Source organism: Tursiops truncatus, chromosome 8, assembly GCF_011762595.2.
Source record: "Tursiops truncatus isolate mTurTru1 chromosome 8, mTurTru1.mat.Y, whole genome shotgun sequence".
NCBI lineage: Eukaryota > Metazoa > Chordata > Mammalia > Artiodactyla > Delphinidae > Tursiops > Tursiops truncatus.
The window spans coordinates 92,033,669-92,048,857 of NC_047041.1; the positions used below are offsets into that span (position 1 = coordinate 92,033,669).

Sequence of the window (15,189 nt, forward strand, 5' to 3'; positions counted from 1 at the left end):
TCAAATGGATATTTATATACTTTTAAGGTGAAAAAGGACTTTCTAAAGCAGAGAGAAAAAGAAAAATAAAATAATTCTGGCATCAGAAAACACTACAAAATAGAAAGACAAAGGATTGAAACAGTATTTTTGCAGAATGTTTATATATATTTACAGAATATATGATAAGCAAAGGATATAAACATCATTTAAAGAACACCTACAAATTGATAGAAAAAAATACAGCATGTCAATAAAATATGTACAAAGTACATAGGCAATTCACCACATACACACTCACACACACACACACACACAGCCACTAAATGTGATAAAATGTTCAGCCTCACTAGCAGTCAAGGAAGTGCAAACATAAAATGTGATCTGCCAGTTTTGCTTGTCAAATTATTTGTGTAATACACAGTGAGAGTTAATGAAGTGATTTTTGGGATAGTTTGACTACATGTATCAGAAAATTTTTAAAAATGCCAACAGTTCTACTTCTAGTAATTTACCCTAAATAAATTATCTTACAAGTGTGAAAGACAGAAGTACAGAGATTGATCATCGTGCTGCTTATCATAATAAAAATTTGAAAAATGCCTAAATGATGATAGTTGCCTAAATAAATGACAGCATGTTCTTGCCATGTACTGTGCAGCCAAGATGTTTATAATTTAGTAGGTGAACAAATGCAGTTTATAGAATAGCATATATAGAGAATACTTCAATTTTTGTAAAATAGTAAATATACTATATTTTGACTACATTTTTTTTCACATTTCAGTATCTCTGAAATTGAGATCATCTTACAATTGATAGTATCTTAACTAATAATTGGCAACATTTTTCTTTCTTAAATCATGTAAAGTAATGTGTACTTTACAGTTGATGACATCTTAGATTTGATGAAATATGCTAAAATAAACAAGCACATAGAAACGAGTGTAGGAGAGAATACACTAAAATGTCATAAATTATCATCTCTGGGTGCTCATAGGGCTGCAGGTGATTTTCTGTTTTCTTCTACATTCTTTTCCATTTTCTAAATATTTTGTAATAAGCCTATATTACTTTAACAAACAAAAACTAAAAATTTCTTGTAAAAGTGAAAATTAAAGCTCAGGGTGGTTGAGATGATAGGAGAGCACTTAGACAATTTTGAATGGATTCAAGGAGGTGGGCCTGGTTAGGGCACTGAATATACTTGCAAATGAGATCATGGAACTAAAGTGTCACTGTCACTAAAGTGAAAAGTTCTAAAGCAAGAGAAGACTGGAGAGGTTCAGTATCCCAATTTTCAAATAAGTATGGATTCTGTCCACTACCAAATGATAAGGAGTTTGTGATAAATTCTGACAAAGTTCTAAAGCAAATTATTAAACCAGTACTTTGTGAGCCCATGGGGGAAGAGTAGGGATCATTAAGGGCCATTGTAGATTTTCTAAGAATTAATAAAATTAATAATGCCTAACTAATTTCATTTCCTACTTTGGTGAGGGCTAGTAGACTGGAAGGCCAGGAAAGTGTCATAGACATAACGTAACTAGATTAAAGCCAAGCATTTAACAGAGTGTCTTATGATATCCTTGTGAACAAGGTGGAGAGTGGTGCGCTCAAAGGCTCCCCAGTGCCTGCAGCATAAAGGCCAAACTTTCTGGTGTGGTGCACAAGACTGTTTACAGCCCAGCCTTTCTCTCCCCTTCAGTACCATTCTCTGAACCAACCCTGCTCTTGTTTTACCTCCTTGTCTTTGCACATGCTGTTCCCTCTGCCTGGAATGCCCTTCTGCCACCTCAGCGGTGCTAAAATGTCACTCATCTTTACACTTCAGACTCCAATGCCGTCTCTTCCTTGGTACCTTCAGGCAGCATTAGTTGCTGTCTCCTCTATGCAGCTGTTCTGTACCTTCACTCTAGCACTTAACCCTATTGTGTTCTAATAATTTGTTTGTTTACCTTCCTCAGTAGACTGTGAGCTCAAGGGCAGGCCCTTTTATTATTCCTCTCTGTATCCCTAGTGTCTTAACACATTTCCCAGTCTCTTATAACAGATGCTCAATAAACATTTTTCAAGTGAATTTCTTAAACATAAAAGAAAAATAATCCTTATTGTGAAACCTATGGTTCAACTCTTTAACTTATTCATTTAAACAGGGTTCATTTGAAACTCTTCCAAACAGTTTTTTTTCTATTCTATTAAAATCTAAATCTAAAGCCCTGCCTGTGTCTTAAACAGTTTTCTATCATTGGTAAATTCCTACAGTATAAAAAGAGCTATACAGAACCAAGGTTCTCCTTCCTGTCCATTCCAGTCGAATTTCTTCAGAAGAATCCTTCCTAGATAGGACTTAATTCTGCTGTTTTCTTGGGGACTTGATTTAAGTAAAGGGCCTACACCCAAAAGGTAGTACCTTTGAAGGGTACCATAAACAGAGCTTTCAAAGCCCAGTAAAGCCTTAAATAGCATGATTGGGAATGTGCACGTTAGAGTCAAACAGACCTGGATCTGAATCCCATTTCTGCCACCTAGTAGGCAGGTGACTCTGGGCAAGTCAGTTGATTTCTCTGAGCCTCTGTTTTCTCATCTGAGAAATGAGGATTAAAATCTGCCTCATGAGGATACAGATATAAAGCCCTTAGCACAGGACCTGAACACATGGTAAGTGCTCTGGAAATAAATGATAACCTTTCATTATCATCATTATTCTCTAACCTACTGCTTTTCTTTACAGCAGGGGTTCTCTACCAGGAGTGACGTCGCCCTCGCAGGGAACATTTGACAGTATCTGGAGGCATTTTTGTTGTCCTATGTCAGGGAGGGTGCTGCTGACATCTGTTGGGTAGAGGCCAGGGATGCTGCCAAACACCCTCCGGTGCGCAGGACAGCTCTCACAGTGTCAGTAGCAGCAGCTTAAGAAACCCTGCTTTAGAGATATATGTTTCTCCTGACTTAAGAGTTGTCTCTATAAAATCAAAATGTATTGATTTTGAATAGAAAGCAATAGAAAGGTAAAAATTAAGGTTGGTAAAATGTTAACATTGAACAGTATTTTGACCCTTATCTCAGTCTTAAATCCATAAAGGGCACATTTATTTTTACTTCATCATCTGTCTTTGAAAACAAGGCTTTACTCAAAGATGATTGTTATTCCCATAGCTGTGAATGACAAGATTTTAGTTAGTTCTCTAGGTGGTAGAAATTCTAGACTAGAAGAATGACTGGCACCTCCAATACACCAATCTGGATGAAGTAATCACCAGGGCATAAGACACTATATGTTCTGTTCCTTTGCAGTCGTGTCGATTGATGACATACTTTCCTTCCAGGAAAAAAGCGTGACTACCAGAGTCTGGGATGGCCCAGCCCAGACGAGTGCCTCAAACTCCGCTGGGTAGAGCTGACGGCCATCGTGAGTACCTGGCTTGCAGTTTCTTCAAAAAACATTGAGTGAGTATCTTAAACCTCTCCCTCCTTCATGGCATTTGTGACCAGTGACCCCACTGGGCCCCAGCTGACCTCATGGCTGCCCTTCTTTGTCAACAGCTACTAGAAGAGTCGTCCTCTCTAGGGTTGGTGGTTCAGAGGATACCACAGTTGGACTCAGCCCATTGTACTGAAACAGTCGATGTGCCCCCTTCTCAGTGCCTTCACCCATACTTTCTAAGCTATCTAGAAGTCACGGCTAACTTACTTAGTTTGAATTAAAGACTGGATCTCTCTCAATCAAAGCACAAAACCTCCCTGACATGGTGTGCTTACAAAGGGAGCCAGAGCAAATCCAGATTTACAAGCACCTCCCGGGACCCAGGCGAGCAAGGTTGCCTCTCTTATAGCTGCTTTTTCCTGCCTGGATGCTCAGTCTCTTTTGTTGGCCCCTTTTCTACCTTTTAAGCATTGGAGTTCCCCAAGATTTACCACTAAGCCTTCTTATTTTACAATCACTCCTAGTCAGACTGCTCTACTCCCAGAACTTTTGAATATTTTTCAAAACCACCTGCTTTTCTTCATCCCCATTGCGGCCTCCTTAAACCAGAGTACCATCATCTCCACTTAGATTCATTCAGTGGCCTCCTAGCTGGTCCTCTTGGTTTATTCATTCTTGCATCTCTTCAGTCCATGCTGTCCACAGTACTCAGCATTATTCCTCAAATATAAGTCAAATAATTCTTAAAATACTCTAGTAACTTATAAATATCGCTGTTCACAGTGGCCCACAGAGCCCTTCATGATTTGCTCCCTGAGTGTCTTTCCATCTTCAGCTCTGCCCTCCCCCCTCCCTCCTTTCACATGTAGTATCTCCTTTGCCTGTGCTGGTGTTCTCAGCACCTTCTCCCTTCCTGGTTAATTCATACTCCTCCTTCTGGTCTCCACTTAAACCTCTTCCGCAGGAAGTTCTTCATTAACCACCTCCTTCCTCCATCAGCATGGAGGAAATATATACCCTCCTGTAGTAAACTGACATTGCACTGTATTTTTATCTTTTACAATTCATCACACCTGTAATAACCGACTATCACAAGACTATGAGCATCATAACTGTGGGAACTGGGTATGTTTTGTTAATTATTATAACCCTGATATCTGACATGTAATAGGCTGTGAATAAATAATGAATGAATGAATGTTTGCATAATATGTGTTAAACTTTTTAAGTAGCTATAACAAAATTTGGTAGTGCCAATTTGCCACATCAGTGTATATGATATATATATGATAGGGTATAACATTTAGCCTGTCTATAGCAGGAAAATGACCCCTTTGGAACCATGAAGGGAAGTACTTATATCTTATACATAGATACAGTGACTAGCTGGATCTGTATAACATTTACTGTCTAAACTTTAGGTAACTTTTTCTGTGGGGACAAGTGTACTTCTGTGCATAGAGGGAAAGTAAAAGATAAGAACCACCTGTGGGTATTTATCACCATCTGTACCCTGGAAGAAGAAGTCCTAGAAGAAAACCCACCTGGTTTAAAACCTCCCCGGTGAGAAAAAGTGGTGGCCAAGCAGCAGTAAGGAAATCAGACATCACGGTGCATAGAAAGGAGGCAGCTTGAGGAGACTGAGAAAATACTGAGTTCAAGACTCAGATCCCAACACTGCTGCTTTGACCCAGGGTACGATGTCTATTCATACATTCAACAGATGGTCATTACCAGGCACTGGAGTCCTTGTGCCTGTAAAATGAGAGATCGGGCTAAATAACTTCTGAAGTCTCTTCCATTGTGAGATTCTGTGGTTCCAGACACTTCTAAGCATATGTTGAAGTTATGGTCAGCTGATTATTAATACTCTTTCTCCCCACCCACTCAGTTTTTCCACGGCTAAGGTGGTCCTCTCCATTTTTCAGCATCACAGAACACATAGACTTTGCCACTCCAATACAGCAGCCAGCTATGGAACCTGTTTGCAATGGCAATCTCCCCACGAGCATGCACACCCTGGACCACTTGCAGGGGGTTTCCAACCGAGCCAGCCTCCATTACACGGGCGAGAGCCAGTTAACAGAGGTGAGTGCTCGGCTTCATTCAGCCTCTCCGTGGTTTTTAGTCCCACAGTCATGATGCAACTGATAGCAGAAAGCACAAGCAGCCAGGCTGTATTTTTTTGCCTGTTTTCAGATGGCTGCCATCTAGGTGGCTTAGGCAAAGCCTGATTTCTTTCAGGCCCTGTGACTGAGCTTATGCTTTTTTTTATGACCAGGAAATTTTAATTCTGATTTATTCCTTGAGGTGGGTAGCATTCTGCTTGCCATCAGACAGAGGCTCTTCGTGAGAAATATTTGGGGCAGTTAATCCTCCTATTGACATTCTTAAGAAGGAAGGGAAAGAGGACAGACCCAGCATATACACAGAAGAATAACTGGAAAACATGCCACAGTAGAGGCATGTTAAATAAGTAGAGGATTTGTTAAATAAGTTTTGGTATAGATGTGAGATAGTATACAATAGGAGCCATTAAGAAAGATGTAGTAGAAATATACGTATTGGCATGAAGAAACTTTTAGAATATATTATGTGAAAATGTAGGTAATAGTTTACAATGCGATCCCATGGTATACAGTCTGTGAGAGAAATAATAGATGTGTATGTAGAAAAATATCTGAAAGATACATAAGAGATATCAACAGTGGTTGTGTCTGGGTGACAGGATTACAAGTGCTTTTTATTTTACTTACTCTATATTCTGTAATACTGTAATGAATGTGTTTTACATGTCCATAATTTTTGTTAAGTGAGAGAAGGCTGAGGGGATGGTAAAATGGCCTTCAGTGTATCTTCCACAAAATGCTTTACCAACAGGACCACAGCAGGTACCCCAGAGAAGCAGTCTGCACCTGTGGTACAGTGCCCAACTCAGCGTCAGCAGTGTCACCAGCCCTCACCTCATTTTCATTCCTCTAATCTACCATCTTTCTCCCTATACCAGGTATTGCAAAATCTTGGCAAAGACCAATATCCACAACAGTCACTTGAACAAATTGGCACCCGAATTGCCAAAGTTTTGGAAAAGGTAAGTCACTCTGTAGAAAAGCTCTAAACTATTGCCCACTTTCTAACTTTTCCTGATTATTTGCCACTCTGTGGCTCTGACCTGTTCTGTTAGTTACTTAATACTTGGTACCGAAGGGATGACGTGAAATGTTTCAATCACTTTTCCATTACTTTTTCCATCAATTGGTTAGTATTCTTTTTTGCTGCTTTGTTGACCTTCTGTGCTTAAACTTTACATGGTCAGTTTTCTCTTTTATAGTCCAGCGTGGATATATTCAGGTGATGCCACTGTGAACTATGGAATCTAGGTATGGGAAATAAGTCAGGTGTTCCTTTTTTGGTGATAAAGAATATTTGGTATTTTGGATGTGGGTGGGAATCACATCTTGAAATATCTTTTTTTCTTTGAAATCATTAAAAATATTTGCAAAACTATATTTTCATACAGCCTACAGAAAATATAATTAAGAGTCTCTAAGACTGTTCATCTGCCTCTGTGATATTTGTGTAAAGAGGAAGTTTTTGAATTTTAATTTAACTATTTTATGGTTAAGAATCTCTCCACTTTATTATTATAATGATATTGAAGAGGTAACATAAAATAGTGATTAAAAGGGTCAACTCCACTTCTAGTAGGTAGGGATAGGATAATCGCATCAGTTTAAAAGAGAGGAAGTGGAAGGCACTCAGCAATCACTATTCCATGATAATTCTGAAATTCATCTGGCCATATGTCACCGGTTCCCCCAATTCCAGCGTAGGATATATTCCTTTTTAATTAATTAATTAATTTATTTATTTATTGCTGCATTGGGTCTTCGTTGCTGTGAGAGGTTTTCTCTAGTTGCGGCAAGCGGGGGCTACTCTTCATTGCAGTGCGCGGGCTTCTCATTGTGGTGACTTCTCTTGTTGCAGAACACGGGCTCTAGGCACACAGCCTTCAGTAGTTGTGACTCGCGGGCTCTAGAGCACAGGCTCAGTAGTTATGGCACACGGGCTTAGTAGCTCCGCGGCATGTGGGATCTTCCCAGACCAGGGCTCTAACCTGTGTCCCCTGCATTGGCAGGCAGATTCTTAACCACTGCGCCACCAGGGAAGCCCAAGGATATATTCCTTGAATAGGGCCTGTTTTGGTTCCCTGGGGTTGGTTTCCTAATCTGTTTCTCAGCTTTCAGCTCTTCTGTCTGAGCTGTCTTTCCTTTTCCTTAGGAGTGTCCTGTATTTGTAGCTGAATAGCTTACTCAGCTTGCTGCCTGTCTCTATCCTTGGCACAACTTCTTGGAAAAACTTTGTGGACTTTCAAATTATAAGCCATCCCATCAGACAAAAGCCACACCCACAGATCTCTTCAAGAAGGCCCCTGTCTGCTTTGAACATGAATCCAGGGCAATACCTTTAAGATTCTTAGACACCTTTGGTCTAACGGAGAGTCTCTGAGGCTTAAATCTAGACTCAGATCTTTCTGAGGTGGTAGTAAAAAAGTGTCTTACTGCCGTGCTTTTGATTTGATCTTAATCCTGAGGCCATAGTTTTACTGGTAGCACCTGGATTTGACTTTTTGTCAAAACCTTGTGCTGACTAGAGAAGCTGGCAATTGAGAAAGTTTCATTTTCTAACCCTGCAAGTCCCAGGTTGGAAGCATTTTCTCTAAATTTTGCTTGAAAACTGCATAGTTCCTTGTTTAGGTCTCCTCTCTCTTTTAATACCTAAAAAAATTATAGGTGATTTTTTAAAAACTATTTGTCACTTTTAGCGCTCTTCCTAGAGGCTTCCTGGCCAGATCCACAGCTTTGTTAGGTATTTTCCTATATTCCAAGATACAGCCTCTCTATTTGTTTTGCCAATAGAGTATAATGCCGCTTCTCCAGGGTCCAGTAGCAGTATCCCCAGTGCTCTTCCAACCTTCATTAATGGTCTCGTTGCTGCTCCTTCGTCAAGTGTCCTCAACCCGTTCCCCAGACTTATGTCACATGCTTTAAGTTTCTGTTGCGGCCACACTCCATTCTTGATGCCAAATACTATTTCCAGTTATCTTTTTGCCTAATAAATCATGCCAGGATTTACTGGCTTAAAACAAAACTATTATTTGCTCAAGATTCTACAACCTGAGCTGGACCATCTTCTGATCTGACTTGGAATCATTCATGCAACTATAGACATGGGGAGACCTAAGTGGGGCTGGCCGCCAAAGAAGGCTGGAGCAATTGGAATAGTGGGACACAGTTGGATATCGTCTCTCTCCAAGTAGTCTCTCTAGCAGAGAAGCTGGACCTTTTTACCTGGTGGCTCAGGGCTCCAAGACGGTGAAAGCAGAAGCTTAGAGTCCATGCACAGAGGTGGAACAGCACCACTTTCACCCCTTCTATCTGTCAAAGCAAAGTCCCAGGGCAGGGGAAGTATCCTCCGCCTGCTGACAGTGCAAAGACTATGGCCTATCTTTTATCTACCGCAGTGCCTTTAAAAGGAGCAACAATAAAACTGACAGCTTCTCAGTGGAAATGATGGAAACTAGAAGCCAATGTAATGACATCTTTAAAGTACTAAAGAAGAAAACTGCAAGCCTAAAATTCTATACCAGCAAAAATACTGTTCAAAAATTAAGGTGAAGTAAAGATGTGTTTAAACCAATAAAATTCAGAGACTTAGGCATCAGTAGGCCTGCACTGAAATAAAAATTAAAGGGAGTTCTTCAGAAAAACGATCCCAGATAGAAATATGGACATGCCAGAGGGAAAGAAGAACACTGGAAAGAAAATATAAATGAAGACTAATTGTACAAAATGATAACTGTACTGCCCTGAGGAGCTTCACCTTTATATATAACTAAAATTCATGGTAACAGTAACATAAACGATGGGAGGGAAATAAATGGAGTTTAAAAGTTCTAAGGTTTAATTGGTATCAGCCAAGTAGTAAAAGAAATAATTTGCATTGGACTGTAATAAGTAAGAATGTATGTTTTAGGCTCTAGGCTAACTACTAAAAATGGTTTTACAATATAATTCAGTGGAAAGAAAATGGAGTAATGTGAAACATTTGATTAATCCAAAGAAAATCGAGAAAGGTAGAGTCACATAAAAATAGAACACAAATAGTAAAATAGTGAATACAGTATATCAGTAGTTAACTACAAAAAAGATTTATAATTTAAGCATTTTGTATAGAATGGATTTTTTTTAAATCCAACTATATGCTGCTTATAAGAGAAATTCTTCAAATATTAGGATACAGAAGGGTTGAAAGTACAAAGATGGAAAATAATATACCATGCAAACAATAAAAAAGGCAGATATGGCTACACTCTTTTTAAAAAAAAAACAACTTTGAAGCAAGGAACATTATGAGAGTTAGAAGGGCTAAAATGAAAAAGATTGATGATACAGATGTTCAAGATGATATGGAGAAACCAGAACTCTGATACATTGCTGGCGAGAGTATAAAATGGTACAGTCATTTTGGAAGACAGTCTGGTAGTCTATTAAAAAGTTAAGCATATATGACCCGGTATTTATCAAAGAGACATGAAAACTATGTCCACAAAATACTTGTTAAAAAATGTTCACAGTAGGGGCTTCCCTGGTGGCGCAGTGGTTGAGAGTCCGCCTGCCGATGCAGGGGACGCGGGTTCGTGCCCCGATCCGGGAAGATCCCACATGCTGCGGAGCGGCTGGGCCCGTGAGCCATGGCTGCTGAGCCTGCGCGTCCGGAGCCTGTGCTCCGCAACGGGAGAGGCCACAACACTGAGAGGCCCGTGTACAGCAAAAAAAAAAAAAAAAAAAAAAAATGTTCACAGCAGATTTATTTGTAACATCCAAAAATCTGGAAACAGTAAGATGCCCATCAGTAGAAGAAGGGATAAACAGTGTTATATTTATACACTGAATACTATTCTGCAAGAAGGACCCTATATCCATATTGATGAATCTCAAAAATATTATTGCTAATAAAAGTCGTTGGACACAAAGTGTATAGTGTATGATCTCAACTATATGAAATTCTAGAACAGGCAAAACTAACCTATGGTGATAGAAATCAGAACAGTGATTGCTTTGTGGGGGGAAGTGGTTGACTGGGAAGCAACTTGAAAGGACTTTCTGGAGTGTTGGAAGTTTTCTGTGTCTTTAAGCAATAGTCAAAACGGAATGTTATACCTAAGGTCTGAGCGTTTCTCTGTATTTAAATTATACCTTGATTTTTTTAAAATGAAGTTTAGATAACGGTTTTAGACCACAAGAAACTGAAAGATATATGTTATCAACAGACTTGCATGAAAAATCACTAAAGGGATTTTTTCAGGCAGAAGGAAAACTATTCCAGGTAGAAACTCAGAAATACAAGAAAGAGTGAAGAGCAACAGAAAGAGAAAATATTAGAGTATGTGTAAATGAGTATGACAGTACAAAATAATAAGTAGTGTCTTCTGAGGTTACAGGTCATGACAACAGCAACACAAAAGGCAGAAAGGAATTGCACTGATCACTGTAGATGGTCTCAGGTCCAATTAGACATTTCACACTCATGTAATTGGCCTCACTTAGAGTGGGCTTCACCCAGAAGGATAAGGGGCTAGGACACCACAGCAGCATCAGTCATATACCTCCAGAAAGAGCACTCACTTAGGCCAGGGACCATTCTCTGCCCACCCTTCTTTCCTGCCAAGTGACTGTTCACATGCTTGGGAACAAATCAGATGATTAAGTGTGGGAACTACCCTGGCTTAGGTGCTCCAAGTTCCATATGAGAACCAGTATCTTTTGTAATAGCCACATGGGCATAGAGTGCTAGAAAGGGACATGGCTAGCTACAAGAACCATGGCACTTAGAGGCTCCAAGCTTCCTACCTGGTGTTTATAGTTTTTTCCCAGTCTTATCAGTCCAGATACAGTTTACCAACCAAGCCATTTTTACTGTAAGTTGTCTTGCCTAGTGACAGCTAACATTCCCCCTTTATTAGGTCTTCAGGGAAATAGGGCTAGAAGGTAATCCAACATCAGTTTCCATTGTGGGCTCACAGACTGACCTCCATGACCTTGAGTTATTAACTTTAGTACAGTAGTTCTCAGACTTTAGGGTACACCACAATCACCTGGAGGACTTGTTAAAACAGATTGCTAGGCTTCTATGACAGGACTTACTGATTTAGTAGGTCTAGGGCCGGGCTTGAGAATTTGCATTTCTAGTAAGTTCACAGCTGATGCTGAGCGATGCTGCTGATCTGAGGACCACACTTAGAAAACGGCAGTGATAACAAAGCAGAAGCAGCCCTTCCCATTTACCTTTCAGAAAAGAAAAGGATCTCCGTATCCGCTCTGCTCCAACTTTTAAAATACTCAGTCGTTATCCTTTATTATTTCTTGAAGAGCCCATCTGTAGTTGTCTCTTTAGGGAGTTTTTAGTTTGCATTACCATAATCATCACTAAGTGTCAGCAGATGACATTGGTCAGACTCCATTTTAGGGTGAAATCATTATGCACTATCAGAACCCTCAGAAAGCTGCCCAGGTTGCAGCTGAGGTTACTCTCCACACATGGTAGCCTCTGCAGAGGTCTCACCTCTGGCCCCAGATGCACACCGTGCTGCCACCATTGTCACCTCTGGCCCCAGATGCACACCATGCTGCCACCATTGACCCCGCAGCTGGTTTGTATGCCCGGTTGCCACGTTGTCCTGTTTGACCTTGTGGGCTAGTGCAGAAATAGTCCTCCCATTTTTGTCTCCCCAGGTCTTCAGGTCGTGGCTTGTGGGCACTACTTTGTGCTGGTTAGATCTACAGCCAACCCAACTTGGGTCAGAACCAAGCTGCTCCACCTCCTTTTCTGATCCAGACCTAGTTACAAACATGGAGTCTTAAGCTCATGTGCTTGTCTCCTCCCCGCCCCCTGTCAGGCATCAATGCCTACTTTGGCTCAAATGCATCAACTACACTAAGGCAATATCATTCTTGCCAGTAAGCCCATTTGTAACTAGGTTTCTGGTCAGCTCCATTTCACTGGACAGTGGGGCATTTTCTCTCGGCATAAGTTTGTCTCCAGCTTTCATCCATTCCTACAAGGGGGAGCTTTATCCCCTGTCACACAGTGTCAAGCTTCTGCCATCAGACTGTGGGAAAGTTGGCCCCCACTGAGGCTTCAGTCTTATCAGCATCTTCCTCTCCATTCCCTTTGTGTCCTGGTGCCTTGGCCATATTGAACCAAGGATATGAAAGTCTGTTTCATTGCTACTGCTGCTCTGCAGTGCCCACTGTTTGTGGTTTTAAGACCAGCTCGATAGATATTTCATACTTGCACACCTCAGTAGGGCACCTTTCTTGCCTTCACTCAGGAGGATATAGAACAGGACATACAGCAGGCCAGCAGGGAAGCTTTTCATGTATTTCTCCAGGAGTCCCCATAGCTCTCTGGCAGCAGTCTTGGGGACTGTTCTCTGCTCCAACCATCCAATTGATAGCTCAGGGATAAAGGATCAAGACCACATGGATGAGTGTGGGAACCACCCTGGCCTGGAAGTCTCAAGTTCCATGTAAGAACCAGTGCCTCTTTACCAGTCCTATGGGCCTAGAGCCCAAGAGTTCCAACAAGGGACAAGAAACATCACACTGGGGAAAGCTCAGAGCTGTGGCTTCCTACCAGATCATCACAGTCCACTAGCAGTTTACAGTCAGGTCATCTTTACCATAAACAATGTTGCCTAGTAATGTGGGTGACATTCTACCTTTATTATGTTTCCAGGGCAACTTAGCTGAAAAGTTAACATGAGATTAATTTCCCAGGAATACACATAGACAAAGTGTTAGGCTTTAACATTTCAGGAAAGTAATAAAATTAATAATTTATATTTTTTGTCTGTAATAATTCAAAGATGCATGTTATACTTTTAGGCTAACCACTAAAAGAACAGTTAAAGTATAATTAAGGGAAAATGGAATAATAAAAAACATTTGATTAATTCATAAAGGAGGCAAGGAAGACAAAGGATTATAAAACAGGTGGGTGAAATAGAATACAAATGGTAAGATGATAGTGATAAACCCAATATATCAGTAATCACAATAAATATAAAAGGACTAGGTACCCCAATTAGAGTGCTAACATTATCAGACTAGGTTAAAATCTTGAACCCAATTATGTGCTGTTTAAAGTAACACATCTTAATATAAGATACAAAACAGTCGAAATTAAACTGATGGAAAAAAGATACATCATACAAACATTAATCAAAAGAACCTGGTGTAACTATACTAATATCAGACAATGTGGAATTTAAAACAAGAAGCATTACTACAGATAAAGACAATTCATAATGATAAAGTGGTCAGTCCACCAGGATATTGAAAGTTGTAAATCTATATGGAACCAATGCCATAGTTTCACATTATATAGACAAGCATTAAACATTGACATGTAAAAGGAGAAATAGATGAATCCACAACCAAAATAGACTTTAACATACCTCTTAATAGGTGATAGAACTGAACAGACAAAAAATTAAGATATAGAAGATCTTACTAATAAACTTGACATAACTGATATTTATATAATGCCACATTCAACTGTGAGGATATTCTTATTTTTAAAATGCATATGGAACATTTACCATATTGATCATAAGCTGAATCATAAATTAAACCTCAATTAAATATTAAACCACTGAAGCAATTTAGAGTTTACTTTCTGACGATGGTGGAATTAACCTAAAAAAAAAATCAGAAAAAAAAGGATAGAAAATTCCCAATGATTTTGATGAGATTATACTACACCTCTGAATGACTCAGGGTTCAGTGAAGAAAGCAAAATTAGAAAATATTTTGAAATGAATGACAATAAAGATTTGGCATATCAAAACTTATGGGATGCACCTAAAGCAATGCTTGAGGGAAGTTTATAGCCCTAAATGGATATGTTAGTTTAAAAGAAAAATGACTGAAACATAGTGATCTGTGCTTCTACCTCAAAAAGCTAAAAAAAAAGAACAAAATTACACTGAGATATTTCCTGCCCATATCATTGGCAAAAATTTAGAAGTTTGATAGAATAGGATACCCTTGGTGAGACCATGGGAAAACTGGCAGTGTCATACACTGCTGGTAGAAATGCAAAATGGAATAATCTCTATGGAGAGAAAATTGACAATATCTAGCAAAATTATACATTCATTTACCCATCCAGCCAGCAATCCTGCTTTTAGGAATCTTTCCTGTAAATACAATGGCAAAAAAAATTACCTGACAAAAATACCTGTGAATAAGGCTGTTGATTATAGCCTGATTTGTAATAGTAAACTAAAACAATCCAAGTGCCCAGTAGTAGGGGGTTGATTGAATAAAAAGTCCCATGTGGCTGCTCATTGTGTGTGAACATCCACACAATGGAGACTTCTGAAGCTGTCAAAATGAATGAGGACCATCTCTATAAACTTATATGGAGTAATCTCCAGGATATAGCAAATAAAAAAAAGAACAGTAGAAAAATATTATGTCTTAGGTTACTCTTTATCTCTTTAAAATAGCAACTTGTGGGGAGGGGAATTATATGTAGAGAGAAATAGATATTTTAAAATGAAAGACTAAATTTGAAAAAAAAAATTTAAATGGTGTCCCATGGAAGGAAGACAGAAATAGGATAGAAAAGGCATGGAATGAAGCTAGATTTCCTTGAATCTACATTGGTTTTTTGTTGTTGTTGTTGTTGTTTGACTTTGGAACCAAATAAAT

At 39.4% G+C, this 15,189-nt stretch overlaps 1 protein-coding gene across 3 annotated transcripts in view; it reads left to right on the forward strand.

Annotated features, from left to right (window-relative positions):
• The window catches only part of TTC17 (tetratricopeptide repeat domain 17), a 153,597-nt gene that overhangs the window by 108,837 nt on the left and 29,571 nt on the right, over positions 1–15,189 (forward strand). For all 3 annotated transcript variants that reach the window (XM_019948320.2, XM_019948321.2, XM_033860486.1), the window contains 3 exons: positions 3,309–3,429; positions 5,335–5,494; positions 6,414–6,497. In XM_019948320.2, the coding sequence (XP_019803879.1) occupies positions 3,309–3,429; positions 5,335–5,494; positions 6,414–6,497 (365 nt within the window). The remainder of the gene's footprint in view (positions 1–3,308; positions 3,430–5,334; positions 5,495–6,413; positions 6,498–15,189) is intronic.